Source organism: Brachycentrus maculatus, unplaced genomic scaffold (genome assembly GCF_059751285.1).
Source record: "Brachycentrus maculatus isolate JH-2025_06_01 unplaced genomic scaffold, ASM5975128v1 h1tg000349l, whole genome shotgun sequence".
NCBI classification, from domain to species: domain Eukaryota; kingdom Metazoa; phylum Arthropoda; class Insecta; order Trichoptera; family Brachycentridae; genus Brachycentrus; species Brachycentrus maculatus.
In genome coordinates, this window is record NW_028281098.1 from 668,080 (window position 1) to 685,029 (window position 16,950).

Genomic DNA, 16,950 nt, shown 5'->3' on the forward strand with positions numbered 1-16,950 from the left:
CTGTTTTTCCTAGCAAACAAACTTCGTCTCGTACTTGTCTCCTCTCAGCACATGCCCCAGATAGAACACCTTCCGGACCTTAATATCTCGCTCACTCCTTTTAAGAACGTCATAAATAAAAAAACTTGATTTTTCAGGAGAACGTTTTTAAAGTTTAAAAATATAAACAATGTTTTAAAAATAAATATCAAGCCACGAATTGAACTTTTACTGTGTAACAGATCTTTTTAGGTAGAACCTGAAGGTTTTTCTCCATTGAAAAATTATTTAGTATGTTTAAAAATATAATTAAACAATACCTTTTCTTCAAAATGCAAAAAAAACACTTTTAAATAATAAGTTAAAATATGTATCTTTTGCTGGGATATAGTACCTACATTTTCTGGGCATTTCGAAAACATGCACAACTGAAAATTGACGATTTTTGATTTATGACGTTCTGGAAAGGAGTGAGCGACAGATTCTGTCAGCAACTGTCTCCCTGCTCTTACTCTTTGGAGCACATTTGCGTTGCTGACCATATCGGTCAATGGACATTCGTTAAGTTTTAAAATAAAAATGCACGATATAAAACTAATATGCATATTTTATTCGCTTATAATATGACATACACTTATGAACACGTTCCTATATGTATGAAGCCGTCATACAAAATATTATTTATTACTTTAACGACATATTCATATATATGGCTATAAAATCATAATTTTAATTGTGTCACCAGACGAATGGTACGTCAAAGACAGGGATTGACTACCTTCGAACTTAAAATGGAATAAAATACATTTTTATTATTTTTTATTATTGAATAAAATAAATGTTTTTTTTTTAATATATACATATATATTTTATTCAAAAATAATAAAAAAAATTAAAAAAACAATTTGGACATGTAGAACGTATGAGTGAGGAAAGAACGGTCAGACAAATTTATGAGGCAAATGTAATTGGAAAAGGAGCAGAGGAAGACCAAGAAAAACTTGGCACGATCAAGTTTGCCAAATACTTGAAAGTGGTCAGGTTTAGGAGTCGAAACAATCGGCGGGTATGTATGAGTAGATGCATGAACGTGGAAGAGGCGAAGAATGTTTGCAAGGACAGAGTGGTGTGGTGTTCTATTCTCTTTGCCTACACCTGCGGGGAAGCGGCGTGATGGTTAGTTAGTTTTTTTTTTATAAAATATATAAAAGTATACAAAACATAAATTTTCCTTTGATTATTTCCATAGAGGACCATTATAAAGAATGTTGAATGAATACATTATAAATGACAAAATGCGAAAAATTAAATTAACCATTACGCTGCTCCCCACTGGGGTAGGCAGAGAGAATATAAGAGAAAAGCGTGTGGTGCTGTTTGCATGCTGTTGCACTGATTGTCCTGACGAAGAGACGGGTACGTCGCAAATTCGTGGACTGAAATTTGGGTGCGTGGTGTTATACTAACATTACTAAAAATTTTCAAAAAAATATATATTTATATATTTTGTATTTTAAAAGTATTTTTAACATTGTGGTATGATAATGAAACACTCTCCTTATCATTCAACATTCACTTTGTATAATACCACTTAACTAACTAGCTAATAATTAACGATCACGCCGCTTCACATCACATCAGTCCGTCTTAGCACACAATCTTCGTCTCTTCTACATTCATATATATTCTCATGCTTCACAGGTCACATCAGTCTAGTCTGGTTATTCTGAAACTGGTGATCGTGAAGTAGGGTTTTTAACCTTAGATAACTAAACTATATTTGTAGATACAATGCCATTTGTGGATCGCACAATATTGACCTATCGCTCACTCCTTTCAACAACGTCAAATACTTCGTGAATTTTAAGTTGTGTATGTTTTCGGAATGCCTAGAATGTGTAATATATCTCAGCAAAAGCGGCGTATTTTTAACTTAATATTACCCGCTACAGGGCAGTGTTGTTTTTGCATTTTGAAGTAAATGTTTTGTTTATTTTTTTTTTTGAATATACTAAATATTTTTCAAATGGAGAAAAACCTTCAGGTTTAACCTAAAAAGATCTGTTGCATAGTAAAACGTTTAATAACTGGCTTGATATTTTTATTTTTAAACTTTAAAAGCTATCTCCTGAAAATTCAAGGATTGATGTATGACGTTGTTGAAAGGAGTGAGCGATATGTAGTAGCTGTGCTGAATACTGATTTATTGTTAAATGTCTCTTACATTCATTCCTAATAAACCAAACTTAAGTGCCATGTAACTAGTTCCTATTTTTAATAAATACTTTTGAAGGTTCACATTTTCAATTGCGTAGTCCGCCTGACGAAAGTTTAGTTATCAAGGATTAAGCAGATTTTTTTAGAGGTATTACACAAGACAAGTCCGCCTCCGTGGTGTATTGGTCAGCATGTTTAGCTACCGTGCTGGAGGTCCCGGGTTCGATTCCCAGGGGGGGAGGTGAAAATAAATATTAGTGATTTAACATTGTAATATTGATTTAATATTATCCTGGACTGGTTCCTGAAGCGCAAGAGTGATCACACTGCGCAAGAGTGATCACAAGATAACACTGCGTCAATTTGATGCAGTGCCCTATGCACCTTTAGGTGCTAGGGTTATAAAAAATCGCATTATTTATAAGGAGAGTGTTAATATACTTCATCATCATCATCATCAGCCTGTGTCACTGTTGAACGTAGGCCTCCCGCATGAGTCTCCATCCTCTTGGATACTCCGCCTTCCGCATCCAGGTCACTCCCGCTTTTCTTCATTTATCGTCGGTCCATCTTGTAGGGGGTCGGCCGATGCTTCGTTTGCCAGTTAATATACTTATACTATTTTTAATCATCGATTATTACAAGGTACAATCGTTGGACATCTCGCCAAGGCTGTCACCCGTCGCGACAAAATAACGAGGAAAAATCGCTCTCAACTCGTTACAGCCGTAATTAAAAGTTCCATAAACGTCCGGATAGGAGATGGAACTTTAACTAAGCAATCAATTATGCTAAGAAGTCGCCTCTCGCGCCACTGCGCCAAGTATGGAAGCGAGATGTGTTAATTTGTACGTAGAAGGAGGTCGCTATTACCGCAATAAAGACGTTGGTTCAACCTATTAAGGCCGGGAGTCTAAAAATATTGAATGTAGCAACTGATTATGAATAAATTAATGAATAAAATATTAATTTATGTGAGATGGGAGATGTATTTGTAAAATATAAGTTATTATATTATTAATTAAAAGTATTTGTACTGTATTTTATTTATTCTTCTTTATTTCAAACCTTGACTTGAAGTGTGCAACCCTGTAAGGTTATATATATATATATATATATATATATATATATATATATATATATATATATATATATATATATATATATATATATATATATATATATATATATATATATATATATATATATATATATTTACATATTTAATTTAGAAAATCAATTATCATGTCGGCATTTGCAGGAAAGGGTTAAGTAACAGCGAACGCTACAATAGTGCGGTGAGTGATTTAACTCAATTGGGTGTAAAAATAGTGAGAACATTATGCAGCGGGAGGTAGGAACTGAATAACTTATTGTTAAATGATCGATCTGTTAATAAGGTTGCGACGCCCCTAAATCGGGAAATGCGGGGCAAGTTGTATCATGCAACGTTATCAAAATTGTATTTAGCTTCTACCTTACTACGAACAATGTTTTTTGCTGTCGCAAACTCTCTGTCATTTCGTTCAGCGGTACCCAAAGTGGTTCTTATGAATCAAATGAAAATAAAAATCACAAGACAAAACAAAGTCACCAATATACTTAATGTAATATAATCCGAGATGAATTGTCTAAATCTAGTAGTGCTGAGACGAAACAGATGCATCTCTCTTGGTAGACCGTTCAGCAGACCAATTATCCTTCCTACAGGCATTAATTTCAATATTTAAAAGGTGATATTCTATTTTATTTTCTAGTAAAGATTGCAAAACTCTACTCGTGAATGTGATGAGACGTCATCACAAAATATCCCTGATTTACTGTGGGCATGTGTGACCAATCAAGGCGACAACATCGTAAGCGCCAATAAAGTGCGATCGACTTATTTGAGTACATCTAATAACATATATACATGATTAAAAAATATTATGCAAGCAGAACCGCATACCTGATAGAAGTGAAATGTATTTTTTTTAAAAGAGATGTTTAGTGTATGTTTATGCGTGTGTGTGTGTGTGTTTGTTTAGTACAAAATTGTACAAAATTACAACTACATAAACGATAAAAATATTGTAATGTAATACAAAAAATTGTGTAAGTAACACAACACGTAATACCTCAATCATTCATATATAGCGTCTGACGTGTACATCTACAACGAGCGCATAATCAACACCATCTCATTCTTTCGCTTTGCATCGTTGTGCATACGTCCCCTCTTTTAGCGTCGGAATGTAGAACTGTCTTTATCCTTCTCTCTACGTTATATCTTCTATCTTTCTCAAGTAACGAAATGTGACTAATAAATGTGATGTGTCTAATTGTCACTCTCAATTGTTGTCCAACTATCGATTATCGGATGGCCATCTAAGGAGTTTTACTCTAAAAAATCGTACACTTTAGAACGATTGAAGGAACACCCTTAGAATCTCAAAATATACCGTAGAGAGAGAATTTTTCAAATCTATTTTTTTAATATTAAAATTCACACCACGATTTAATGGGTTAAATAGAACCATACACGTTTTACTAATAAAGATGTTGGTATAACGCAAAGTTGTCACATGAACGTAGAATTATCCTAACTAAATATAAGAATTTTTATTTTATTTATTTAATGAACTTTTTCTACAGAATATATGGTATTGTTGTAGGTACATTGGCGGGCTAATTGCTATGAATCAATATCTTTTAAACAAACCAAAAACATATTTAACCTTAAACAGCCGATTTAAATTAAACGACGAATAGTGTTTTAATAACAATTTGATAATGCCCTGACGATTATCACTATTTTTCACGTCGTTTTTTCAAATATTTTTTCATCAATTTGAGAACTTGCTAGACCAAAATACATTAACTCTTACCACTCTGTAGGCCAGACATTGGCCCGTATGATTCTAGTAGGTAGCTCCGTAAGCCACAATGCCTGGCCCGGCGCAGGTATAACTTTAATCACTGATTTCTCTATCACCCAAGTATATTCTACCAAAAAATATTTCAGATAAATACAGTTAATCTTAATTAACATGGTCACACGAATTGCCAGACAGAGTGTCCCAAAATTAGGGAACGAAAATATTTATTTTAATGGTAGAAAAACGTCGCATTTTTTTGATCAGAGTACCTGATCAGTTGTGAGAAAAAATGGCCAGAGTTGAAAGGGGTAAAAGAATGAAGATAAAAAAAATAATTGTACTTACCCAACATTTTACTGAGATCTGCGTTGTGAAGGTCAGGATTCTCATCGGCCAGCTTCTTCCTTTCAACCTTGGCCCAAACCATGAAGGCATTCATAGGCCTCCTTATCCTGGCCTCTTTCAAGGCCTTAGCTTGTCCAATCTTCCCCCCAAATGCAGTCCTAGGATACGGAGACCCTTGATAATCCCTCACCCCGTCGAACTGAATCCTGTAATCGGCCATCGTGAGCCTGGAAGGGTCATAGTGCGACCTTCCACCATAGTCTAGATTATACGCCATTCCGTGATGTTGAAGCGTAGACCACTGCATCTCTTCATTGGACTTGATCGAGTTGATCAGGTGCGGTGACTGCAGGTGGCTTTGCTGCATGTTGAGGTCTGTTATCGCCTGGTTCTGCTGGAGGACCGACGAGGATATGATGGAGTCGTGCTGCATCGGCTGGCAGTTGGGGTCCGAGTTGGGCATCAGGCCGGGGCTGGAGGTGCCCTGGTGGACGTACTGCTCGTAGGAGCGGTGGTAGGATGGAGGAGACTGCCTCTGGCGAGCTGACGGAGAATTTCCCGTATCTAGCATTCTGCAACACGGGAAATTTGAATGTTAAAATTTTAATCAATACAAAATCGTAACTTAGTTTTTCAAAAAAATTGCTTTGCAAGAAAAGGTCTGTCAGGAAGCCAAGATGCTTCTGCATCAGATCTAGGAAAGCGGTGGGACAGCTTTCAGTACAAAATCAAACAACGAGTACATATTATTATTATTTTATTTTTTTTGACATCTCATCAAAGATGAAGAAGAATATGGAAGTCTGGGCATTTAAGGGGCTGACGACCGTCATAGGACTTCTTCATCTTTGATGAAATGTCAAAAAATAATATGAAAATAATTCCTGTAATTGGAGATAATCCAGATTTTGTGAACAAGTATTTGGACACACTCAAAATGTTGTAAACGAGTACATATATTAAATGCGATCAACAAGCATTGATGAAAATTAACGCAAAGATGATGTATTTTAGTAAGGTCCAATATAGAATCGTATGATGAGAGTATTGCATTGATTGATGAATATTGAAAGAACGCCGATTTTACGAAATATACACTCTCAAAAACCAACATACATCATTATTTTGAATCCTTTCAACTCAGATTTATGTTTGTACTGACATTTCTTGGTGGAACTGTATTTTTTCATGGTAAAACATCAACTTAGTAAATGGCTTTTAAAAGTTTCATTTATATTTATTCACAAATAAAAGTATAAAAAAAACATATACTTAGTAGTTTTATAACGTAAAATCCTTTAAATTTCTAGAAAATTACTGGATAATCAAATAAATTGCCAAGAGAAATCAATAAATCGTTTTATTTTTCAGTAAAATAATTACTTTAGGTATTTAATGAGTTTTAATTGGCAAATACCAGTAAAATCTATTGTGACACGTGTTTCGATGCATTCCGCATCATTTTCATACGGTGTTTGGAAATGATGTGGAATGCTTTGAAACACGTGTTACAATGCATTTTAAGAAATTGAGGTATTCACCAAAAAAAACATAATTAAAATGGATAGATATTACCAAAAAGTGACTGCCGAATCAATTAATGAAATTACTTAATTCTTAATTCAACCTTGAATGTGTTCTTGCAACGACTACAATCAATATACTTAAGAAGTAAGCACTACCTTTTTCTCATTTAAGTGTATAATTTTCTTCAAATCAATCTTTACACACACTCGAATGAAGACAAAGAAGTTATCTTCAAAACCCGAATTTACAAAACATGAACCAAAATTTGATAACCACGTCTGATCCCCTTGGAATCTTCAAAAAAACTGACGCTACACATAAAAAATATACCAAAACATTATCTTAACAAGATACAACATCTCTCGAATCTGTATACCTTGCAAAAAATATAAAAATATACATGATCAATACGTGGAAGTAAAAATAAGCTGTTTTCCTCGCGAATGATATTTATTATGAAATCGGTTGGACTTATTTCCCAAACATGCATTGTCTCGCGATGTTGAATTACACATATGTTTAATTAACGGGAAAATAATATTACACATTTGCAAGATAAATCAGTTGTACCAAGGATTCTGCAATAAATGGATCAGCGTTCTTGGAAATCGATCGACATGTCGAGATTTTTAGATCGGTAGATTTGGAGTATTGCAAAATAATAAAGGGTTGTCTAATGCAATACTGTAATTTTCGTCTGAATTTTTCTAGATAATGTATGTATCTACTTGTAAATTCAGCATTTATAGAGGTGTGCCTAGTAGTTAGTTGCTAACTGTTACAGAATTGAGCAATCAAATATGTAGTAAATTCATTCATTTACAAAAGTAGCCAACATAATATTTTTTATATCAGATGAAGCAGAATATGGAAGTATGGGCATTTACAAGGCCTACGGCCGTCATAAGCTCGGTTAAGTGATCACTTGATTCGCCAATTGTAGGTACCCATGATTGGCAACCACACTACTCAATTTTTGGAACATTGTGTTTGAATTCACTACAACTTCACGAGAGACATCTATGGAAGGTTGAGATAAGCTTTTCATTGAGCAGAAACTCTTTCATTTGTATGTGAAGTCCGAATCCAGGGTTATAATAACACATGTACATGTAAAACGCTAGAAAATATCATTTTCATTTCTTTCATTTAAGCTTATAATTTGACCAGTTAATTTATTTACAACATTTTGAGACTGTCTAAATACTGGTTCGCAAATTTGGATTATCTCTTATATTTTTTGACATCTCAACATAGATGAAGAAGAATATGTAAGTCTTGGCGTTTACGGGTAAATGCCCAGACTTCCATATTCTTCTTAATCTATGTACGTTCAGTTGTCAAAAAATAATTTAAAATATTGGAAATAACTAACTAACTAACTAACCATCACCGCCATAACCGCCGCTTCCCCGCAGGGGTAGGCAGAGAGAATCGAACGCCACACCACTCTGTCTTTGCAAACATTCTTTGCCTCTTCTACATTCATGCATCTCCTCATACATACCCGACGATTATTACGACTCCTGACCCGGCCGCTTTCAAGTATTTGACATACCTGATTGTGCCAAGTTTTCTTCGGTCGTCCTCTGCTTCTTTTTCCAACTACATTCGCTCCATAAATTTGTTTAACCGTTCTTTCTTCACTCATACGCTCCACATGTCCAAACCATCTCAACACACCTTTCTTAATTTTATCGATAATGCTTATCTCAGCCTTACATTCTTTCCTTATTTCATCATTCGAACATCTATCAAACATCGTTTTGCCACACATTCGTCTGAGGGATCGCATTTCGACTGCATTCAGTCTGCTTTCATATTGGAAATATAATATCCTAATTGGAGATAATCCAGATTTGTGAAGTATTTGGACACACACAAAATGTTGCCAGTTAATTATTATTATTGTTTTTTTTTTACTTCTAACTCTATCTCCTCTTATAATAAACGATATAAGAGTGGAGGCTTGGTAATAAAATAAACAATAAAAATAAAAACTCTATGCACGTGAGATATCTCGAATCGGGAATAATCAATTTTGAGATAAGTCAAACAATTAGAAATTAATCCATGTAAAAATAGCTGAGTATAACAGAACGTGTTATATTCTGCTGTTTTCTATACGAAACGCTGAAATCTTACAATGCTAAACCATTGATAAGAGCTTTTATATAATAAGACGATAAAACACAATGTTTTATTTTAATTTTATGGTGTACGTAGATAATTAAAAACTTATTGAGTATGAAATTTAGCATCAGCTGTAATCACTGTATGCTTGCATTACTTAAAAACGAACAGTACTAATCAGGTATCATCACGTTTTTATTTATATTTATTTTATTTGTTTTATTTATTATATTATTATATTTATTTATTTTATTTAGCTCTTTGCGGTGGTATGGACATGTGGAGCGAATGAATAGCGAGAGAATGACTATGAAAATATATGTGGCGAATGTGAGAGGGAAAACAGAACGTGGACGACCGAAAAAGACTTGGCACGATCAGATCAATCAGAACCTAAAATCTGGCGGTGTCAAAAGTCTGCGTAATCGGAGGGCATGTATGACTAGATGTATGGATGTGAAGGAGGCGAGGAGTGTATGTCAGGACAGAAGAGTGTGGCGTTCCATCCTCTCTGCCTACCCCTGCGGGGAAACGGCGTGATGGTAGTAGTAGTAGTAGTAGTAGTTTATTTTATTTTGATATGTGCACATATGATGTGAAGCCGACATCTAAGAAAAAAAATCACCCATAAATAAACTAACTTACTAACCATTAAGCTTCTTCACTGCGGGGGTAGGCAGAGAATAAAACGCTACACCGATCTGTCGTTGCAAATAACATTCGCATCGAATTTCCGTCATCGAACGTTTTATGACGTCAAACGGTTTATTCTCTATGGATTATAGAGCTGCAGTGTTAGTAGTGTGGATTGTTTATTTACCACTACACTACCATTTGTGTTATACAATTATGAGGGGAGAGGGGAGTGGGAGGGTGGACCATAGACATCAACAGATAGAGCCGCCAATAATTTTGCAATGTTACCAATATTAAAATAAGTTAATCGTTTATGTGACGTCATTCATTGCCAACTTACGAAAACGACGTTTTATCGAAGGCGAATTGTCCAAAAGAAAATGATGAATGAAAATATTGATTATATCGTCTGTTATAAACACTTCACGAGTCTAATACAATCCTTTATAGGTTGAGTATGTTAAATTAGATATTCCTCCCGTCTGATAATGATCCATTTGACCGTTCTTCGCCAATTTTTCGTAAATATTTCAAGTCATCTACAATATTTAAGCAGTGCCGGACCTGCAATGGCGCGGTGCGGGATCGCCCAAAGAAGAATGGCAAACCGCAGACTGGGCTCTCTGTTTTTAGGTTAATTGCGCGGCCGCAGCCCGGCCTGTCGGGCCTCCGCCGCCCGGGCGACTCTCGCCTCTGCGGCCGTGTACACTGGAGCCCTAATCGCGTCGCAGCGGATGACAGGTCTGACACAATGGGCAGTATATTAAAATGACTTAGACGAAAAACGAACCAAGTCAAAAATGTATATTATTTAACTAATTAACTTCCCATTAGCAAGGATAGGTAAAGAGAATAGAACGCCAAACCACTCTGTCTTTGCAAACGATCTTCGCCTCTTCCACGTTCATGCATCTCCTCATACATCCCCGCCGATTATTTCGACTTATAACCTGACCGCTTTCAAGTATTTGACATACTTGAACGTGCCAAGTTTTTCCGGTCTTCGTCTGCTCCCTTTTCCAACTTCATTCGCCTCATAAATTTGTTTTAGCGTTCTTTGCTCACTCATTCGTGTCACATGTCCAAATCATCTCAACACACCTTTCTTAATATTATCGAAAATGCTTATCTCAGCTTTACGTTCCTTCCTTATTTCACCATTCGAACATCTATCATACATAATATTGCCATATATGCGTTTTAAAAAAAAAACAAATGTTACATTTTTATCTGACTTAGCCCGCTTTTCTTGTGACCCAATCTTTAATGAATTTTCATATCGGTACCCAGTCGTTTAGTACCGGACAGAGTATATGTGGTAAAGACAACAGAAGAGGGGGGGAAAGGGCAACCGCAAACCGAGGAGGGGAGGGGAGTATGAAGAGATATTAAACGCAACATTATAGTGTTGGTGTTAAATGACGTACCTATATATCGCGAAGTTTATAATATTATCATCTTCAAACCCTCATCTGCACCTGGTAGTGCATAAGGCACTGCAGCATATAAACATTTATATTTAATTAACACGCAGAAAAAGAAATACATTTATTATTACATAAAATTATTATAATCCATATAACCTAATTTTGTTTGAAAATAATTGAAAAATTAATAAGGTATTCTTAAAACCCTTATCCGCACCCGATGGTGCATAGGGCACTGCATCATACAAACGCGGTGTTATCTTGATCGTTGTTAACACATGAAGGAAAGGTGATCAGCCCTTCGTTTCAGGTACCAGTCCAGGGAAATATTGAATAAACATTAAAGCGAAAAAATCACTTCTATTTATTTACCCCCCCCCTGAGATTCGAACCCTTGACCATCCTATTCGGTAGCCGAGCGTGCTGACCGTTACACTACAGAAGCGGACAATATTATAATAAAATAAATTTATATCTTAGATATGAAATTAATTTTAAAATAACATAATATAAAATAGTATTGCAATTCCGGAAGGCAATTCCGATTCGCCGAGTTGAAGAGACGAGCGGAGCATAGAGACGGGTGGAGACTGGCCATAAAAAGAGGCAAACCAATCATCGCACAGATTGCAACCCAAGAAGAAAAAAAATAGTATAAAAAGTTTTAGCATTTAAGACAACTGAGGCGGATTTGCTTTTGTATCACGTTACATTATTTGATGCAGTGCCCTAAGCACCACCGGGTACTACCAACAACAATCGTTACTGAATAAGATTATAATGTCATTCAAAAATACATATCTTTAATTACAAAATTATAAATTTTAATCGTTGATAAAGAAGTTTCACTTTACAATAATATTAAAAAAATATTTTAAAAAATCACGTTCGATTCCGAATTCAAATTTGAATTTTTCGTCCGAACAGCTGTTTGGCAAATCCATAGAACAATAACGGGAATTTGAAATGATTTTCCCGCCACTATCAGACGCCCCAAGGTCCATCACACGAGTTCCTGCCTTGCATTGTTCTAACTGCCATTGTTTCGGATTGCCAGACGTCTAATTATTATCTCTATTTATGCGGGGTTAAAAGTTAAACAAACAAAAAAGTACCTACCTGCCACATTTAGCAACAAAAAAGGGATTAAAAAATCACACTTATTTTAATTAGTATTTTTTTTTTCATGTTTTTGTTTATTTTGGCTTCCGCGAAAATTTTGAAAGGAAAATAAATATATTAGGATAAATTAAAATGGAGGTATGAAAAAATCATCTGGATTATCTCCAATCAGGAGTTATTTGATTTGTTAGGATTATCTCCAACAGAATAACTCATAATTGGAGATACTACTCGAAGATTTGTGAACAAGTATTTGGACACACTCCAAATCTAGTAAATAAATTTACCGTTCAAACTATAAGCTAAAATAAATTAAAAATCATGTTTTCAAGCGTTTCTCATATCGCTCACTCCTTTCAACAACGTCATGTATCAAAAAACATGATTTTACAGGAGATCCTTTATAAAGTTTAAAAATATAATGAAATGTATTAAAAATAAATATGAAGCCACTTATTGTACTTTTTACTGTGCAACAGATCTTTTTAGGTAAAACCTGAATGTTTTTTCTCCATTTGAAAAATATTTAGTATATTAAAAAAAATGAACAATACATTTTCTTCAAAATGCAAAAACAACACTTTCTGCCTGTAGCGGGTAAATATTAAGTTTAAAATATGCCGCTTTTGCTGGGATATAGTAGATTTTCTGGGCATTCCGAAAACATGCACAATTGAAAATTGACGATTTTTGATATATAATATGACGTTGTTGAAAGGAGTTAGTGATATGTGAATATAATCCAGGGTTCTTTCAGACTTTTCGAGTCTTATTTTATTCTTATTGCTAGTAGTATGTTCATGATTTTTTTTTGTTTAAAATTATTTTATCCCTAAAATATTAGGATAATTAGGTAATCGTTAAAAATGTACATATAAAGTTAAACTTTTATAAACCTATTAGTATCTTTTTTATAGGTAACCAGTGGTGTTCTTTTCTCATTTTTTCTACATTATTATATCAATTTTTCTTAAGTACTATTTTCATAGCTTTATTTGAAATAATCTCTTAATTATTTAAATTTCCTTCATTTGCCAAAAATAAAACTGTTGAGCAGTAATCTACACGTTGAATAATTATTTTATTTATTGTTTCGGCATTAACTTAAAAACGAAGTGTTTTCTTTAATCATTGAATAATTATTGTTATATATATATATGTGAGTTCTGCAGTATTTTTATTAAACTTATTCCTTAATCTACTAGTGTGTCCACCTCCGTAGTTTAATGGTCAGCACGCTCGACTACCGTACTGGAGGTCCCGGGTTCGATCCCCAGGGAGGGTCAAATAAATATGAGTGATTTTTTCACTCTAATATTATTCAATATTACCCTGGACTGGTACCTGAATCGGAGGGCTGATCACCTTTCCTTCATGTGTTAATGATCAAGATAACACTGCATTTATATGATGCAATGCCCTATGCACCATTGGGGTGCGGGTAAGGGTTTGAATGAATGAATAATCTACTAAGAAAGATTTTATTTTTTAATTTTTTAAAAACATGTTCAAAATTTGCATTTAAGGTTTATATGTACCGAGGGGTTACAATGTCGCTCACAAACTTGATATTTTCAAGATTAGAAAACGTTCGGGATGGCAATGAAGATGATACTGAAGTTCATTGATAAAAGACAATAGAGAATTCAGAATAATAACAGTGTCGTGACGTAGTGGGACGCGATACGAGATGAGACCGAACGCGGATCAGCTGACGCCAAACAATGGAGCACCCGTTTCGTGCGTTTCTATTGTTTAGGATTTCATTCAACTCAGATACCCCTTCTGGTATCAAAAAACACCTGTCATACCTTCCATACACAGCACGCGCATTGCCATCTTGTCGTAACTGGTGCAATAGTTCATTGCTCACTCTAATCGCACAGGGTGTCATGGAAAATAGTTCATTGCTCACTCTGATCCCACAGGGTGTCGTGGAAAATGGTTCATTTCTCACTCGAATCCCACTGGGTGCCGTGGAAAGTATGTAGTTCATTGCTCACTCTAATCACAAAAGGTGTCACGGATAATGATTCATTGCTCACTCTAATCACACAGGGTGTCGTTGAAAATGGTTCATTTCTAACTTTGGTCACACAGGGTGTCATGGAAAATGATTCATTGCTCACTCTAATCACACAAGGCGATACGGAAAATATATAGTTCATTGCTCACTCTTATCACACAGGATGTCGTGGAAAATGGTTCGTTGCTCACTCTGATCACACAGGGTAGCACGGAAAAAAATACTGTTCACTCCAATCACATAGAGTGCCACAGAAAATGGTTCATTGCTCACTCTAATCACACAAGGCGAAACAAAAAATATGTAGTTAATTTTTAATCACACAGGGTGCTGTGGAAATTGGTTTATTTTGCTCACTCTAATCACACAGAGTTTCGTAGAAAATGGTTCATTGCTCACTCTAATCACACAGGGTTTTACGGAAAAAAATAGTTCAATTCCTTTTTATTTTTTTCGGCATTCACTTTAAGAAGTGTTTAAATTATAAATAAAAACACTTGTTTTTACTATTTGAGTATTGTATAAATACATATTTTTTGAAATATAATAAAGTGGTAAAAACACAAGTGTTTTTATTTATAATTAAGTTCAGTTTCTCATTCTAATCACACAGGTTACCACGAAAAAATGTTTGATTCCTCATTTTAAACACACATGGTTTGAAAGAAAAATAGATAGTATCGGGTTGTGGTCTCGACCTCCATCTACCACAACTTGATTCCTATTTTCGAATACAACCCACTCAGGCTGTAAGCAACATGAAATTGAAATATTCATATTGATCATAAGAAAACTTTTTTGTCGAACTAAAAATATTACGAATAAAAATCAATTTTGGAGATTGTTACATTTGAATACAGGTGTTTTATGATATGCATATCAGAATAGGTAAGTGGCTTCAAATAAGATAACATAATCAGCTGTGAGGTACATGGTCCATTTGATATGTTCCAATCAATACGTTTTATGAAAAATTGCGCAATATTTTAATTTATTTATACGCAAAAATACTTAAAACAAAAACAGTGCCATATATCTGCAATCAAATATTCATCAAACACTTATCCGCACCTTATAATGGTGCATAGGGCACTACACCCGATCGCTGATTTTGCTGAAATTTTTCTCTCTTTTTTCTGTGTGCATTAGGTTAAAATTAAAAACCATAAAAAATGTATTAAAAAAGAACTTCACTGACAAGACACACAAGGTAGCTTGGTGGGTCTCTGCATTTTTAAAATATGTTCAAAATTGTGATTTAAATATGTGTATACAAATTATGTTAGTAAATAATAATAAAAAAACTGGTCTTTCTTAGAATTATCTAGCAAAATTTGAAATAAGTAAAGCAATAAATAAAGACCTACCCGAAATAAATAACAGATTAAATTTAATTTTTTATTCATCAAATACTTATCCGCACCTTAGAATGGTGCATAGGGCACTACACCCGATCGCTGATGTGTTAACTTGATAGTAAGCACATACGAAGGCAAGATACCCATTTGAAAAATGGATCAAATCACATATTTAGTTCGTTACCGACGGAGGTAAGAGGTCAAACAAGATGGAACAAAGGCAAAATAAAGGAATGGGTGTATGATCAGGAGTTAATTCTATGAAATTTGTAAAATAGTTCTATATTTTTTGGGTATATTCAGTTAAAATAGATAAAAACAATAAAAAACGTATGTAAAAAGAACTCCACCGACAAGACACACAAGGTGACTTGGTGGGTCTCTGCAAAAAAATATTTTAAATATGTTTCATAATTGCTCTTTTAAATTAATATTCAAACCAATACATACCCTGTATTTTAAAAAATAAACATATATGTATATATCAATAATAAATAACACAATTAACTGTATTCACCAAAATGCGTAATTTTAATTTGTATATTTTTTTAGTTCACAAACCAAATGCGCACTATAAAAAATTGTTTCACTTTTAATTTTCTTCAGTTTTCAATAAGTAATATTGAATTCTTCGACACGACACACTCTCTTTATCGATTTAACACACATTACTTTAATAAACACCTTTTAAAATCGTTTAACACATATGTAGAGTAAAATTTTACGTCGACATTAGCTCCACATATGGTGGGAACGTATTTTATCTAAAACTTTGACTTACCTTCAGAAAATTTCTCAATAATTCCACTATCTCGAAAAACGCGAGATAAACATAAATAATTAAATATTTTTAACGATGGCAACAGCTGTCGATAAGGCCATTTCACAGGCATCAGATGACAATTAGCAGCGAACGGAATGAAAACAATTGAATCGATCGCATGGCAATACTAAGCTGGCAGTACACAGCGGAGTACGGGTACCAACCCTAACGTGTGGAGGTGAATCAGTCGGTTCAACAGAATGTCACCAACTTATATTATGGCTTTATTTTTGTATCGTTGCTTTTATTTTTTGGGATTTTATGCTTATGAAATTCTGTGTCCGCCTCCGTAGTGTAATGATCTGCACGCTCAGCTACCGTTCTGGAGGTCGTAGGTTCGATTTCCAGGGGGGGGTTTAATAAATATAAGTGATTTTTCACTCTTATATATTACATATTCAATATTACCCTGGACTGGTACCTGAAGCGGAGAGCTAATCACCTTTCCGTAGTGCGTTAATTATCAAGATAACACTGCGTTTATATGATGCAGTGCCCT

At 34.5% G+C, this 16,950-nt stretch overlaps 1 protein-coding gene across 2 annotated transcripts in view; it reads right to left on the bottom strand.

The window, feature by feature from the left end:
- The window catches only part of LOC148303768 (uncharacterized), a 164,762-nt gene that overhangs the window by 107,859 nt on the left and 39,953 nt on the right, over window positions 1-16,950 (bottom strand). For both annotated transcript variants that reach the window (XM_088269391.1, XM_088269392.1), the window contains one exon: window positions 5,400-5,971. In XM_088269391.1, coding sequence (XP_088125517.1) covers window positions 5,400-5,971 — 572 coding nt within the window. The remainder of the gene's footprint in view (window positions 1-5,399; window positions 5,972-16,950) is intronic.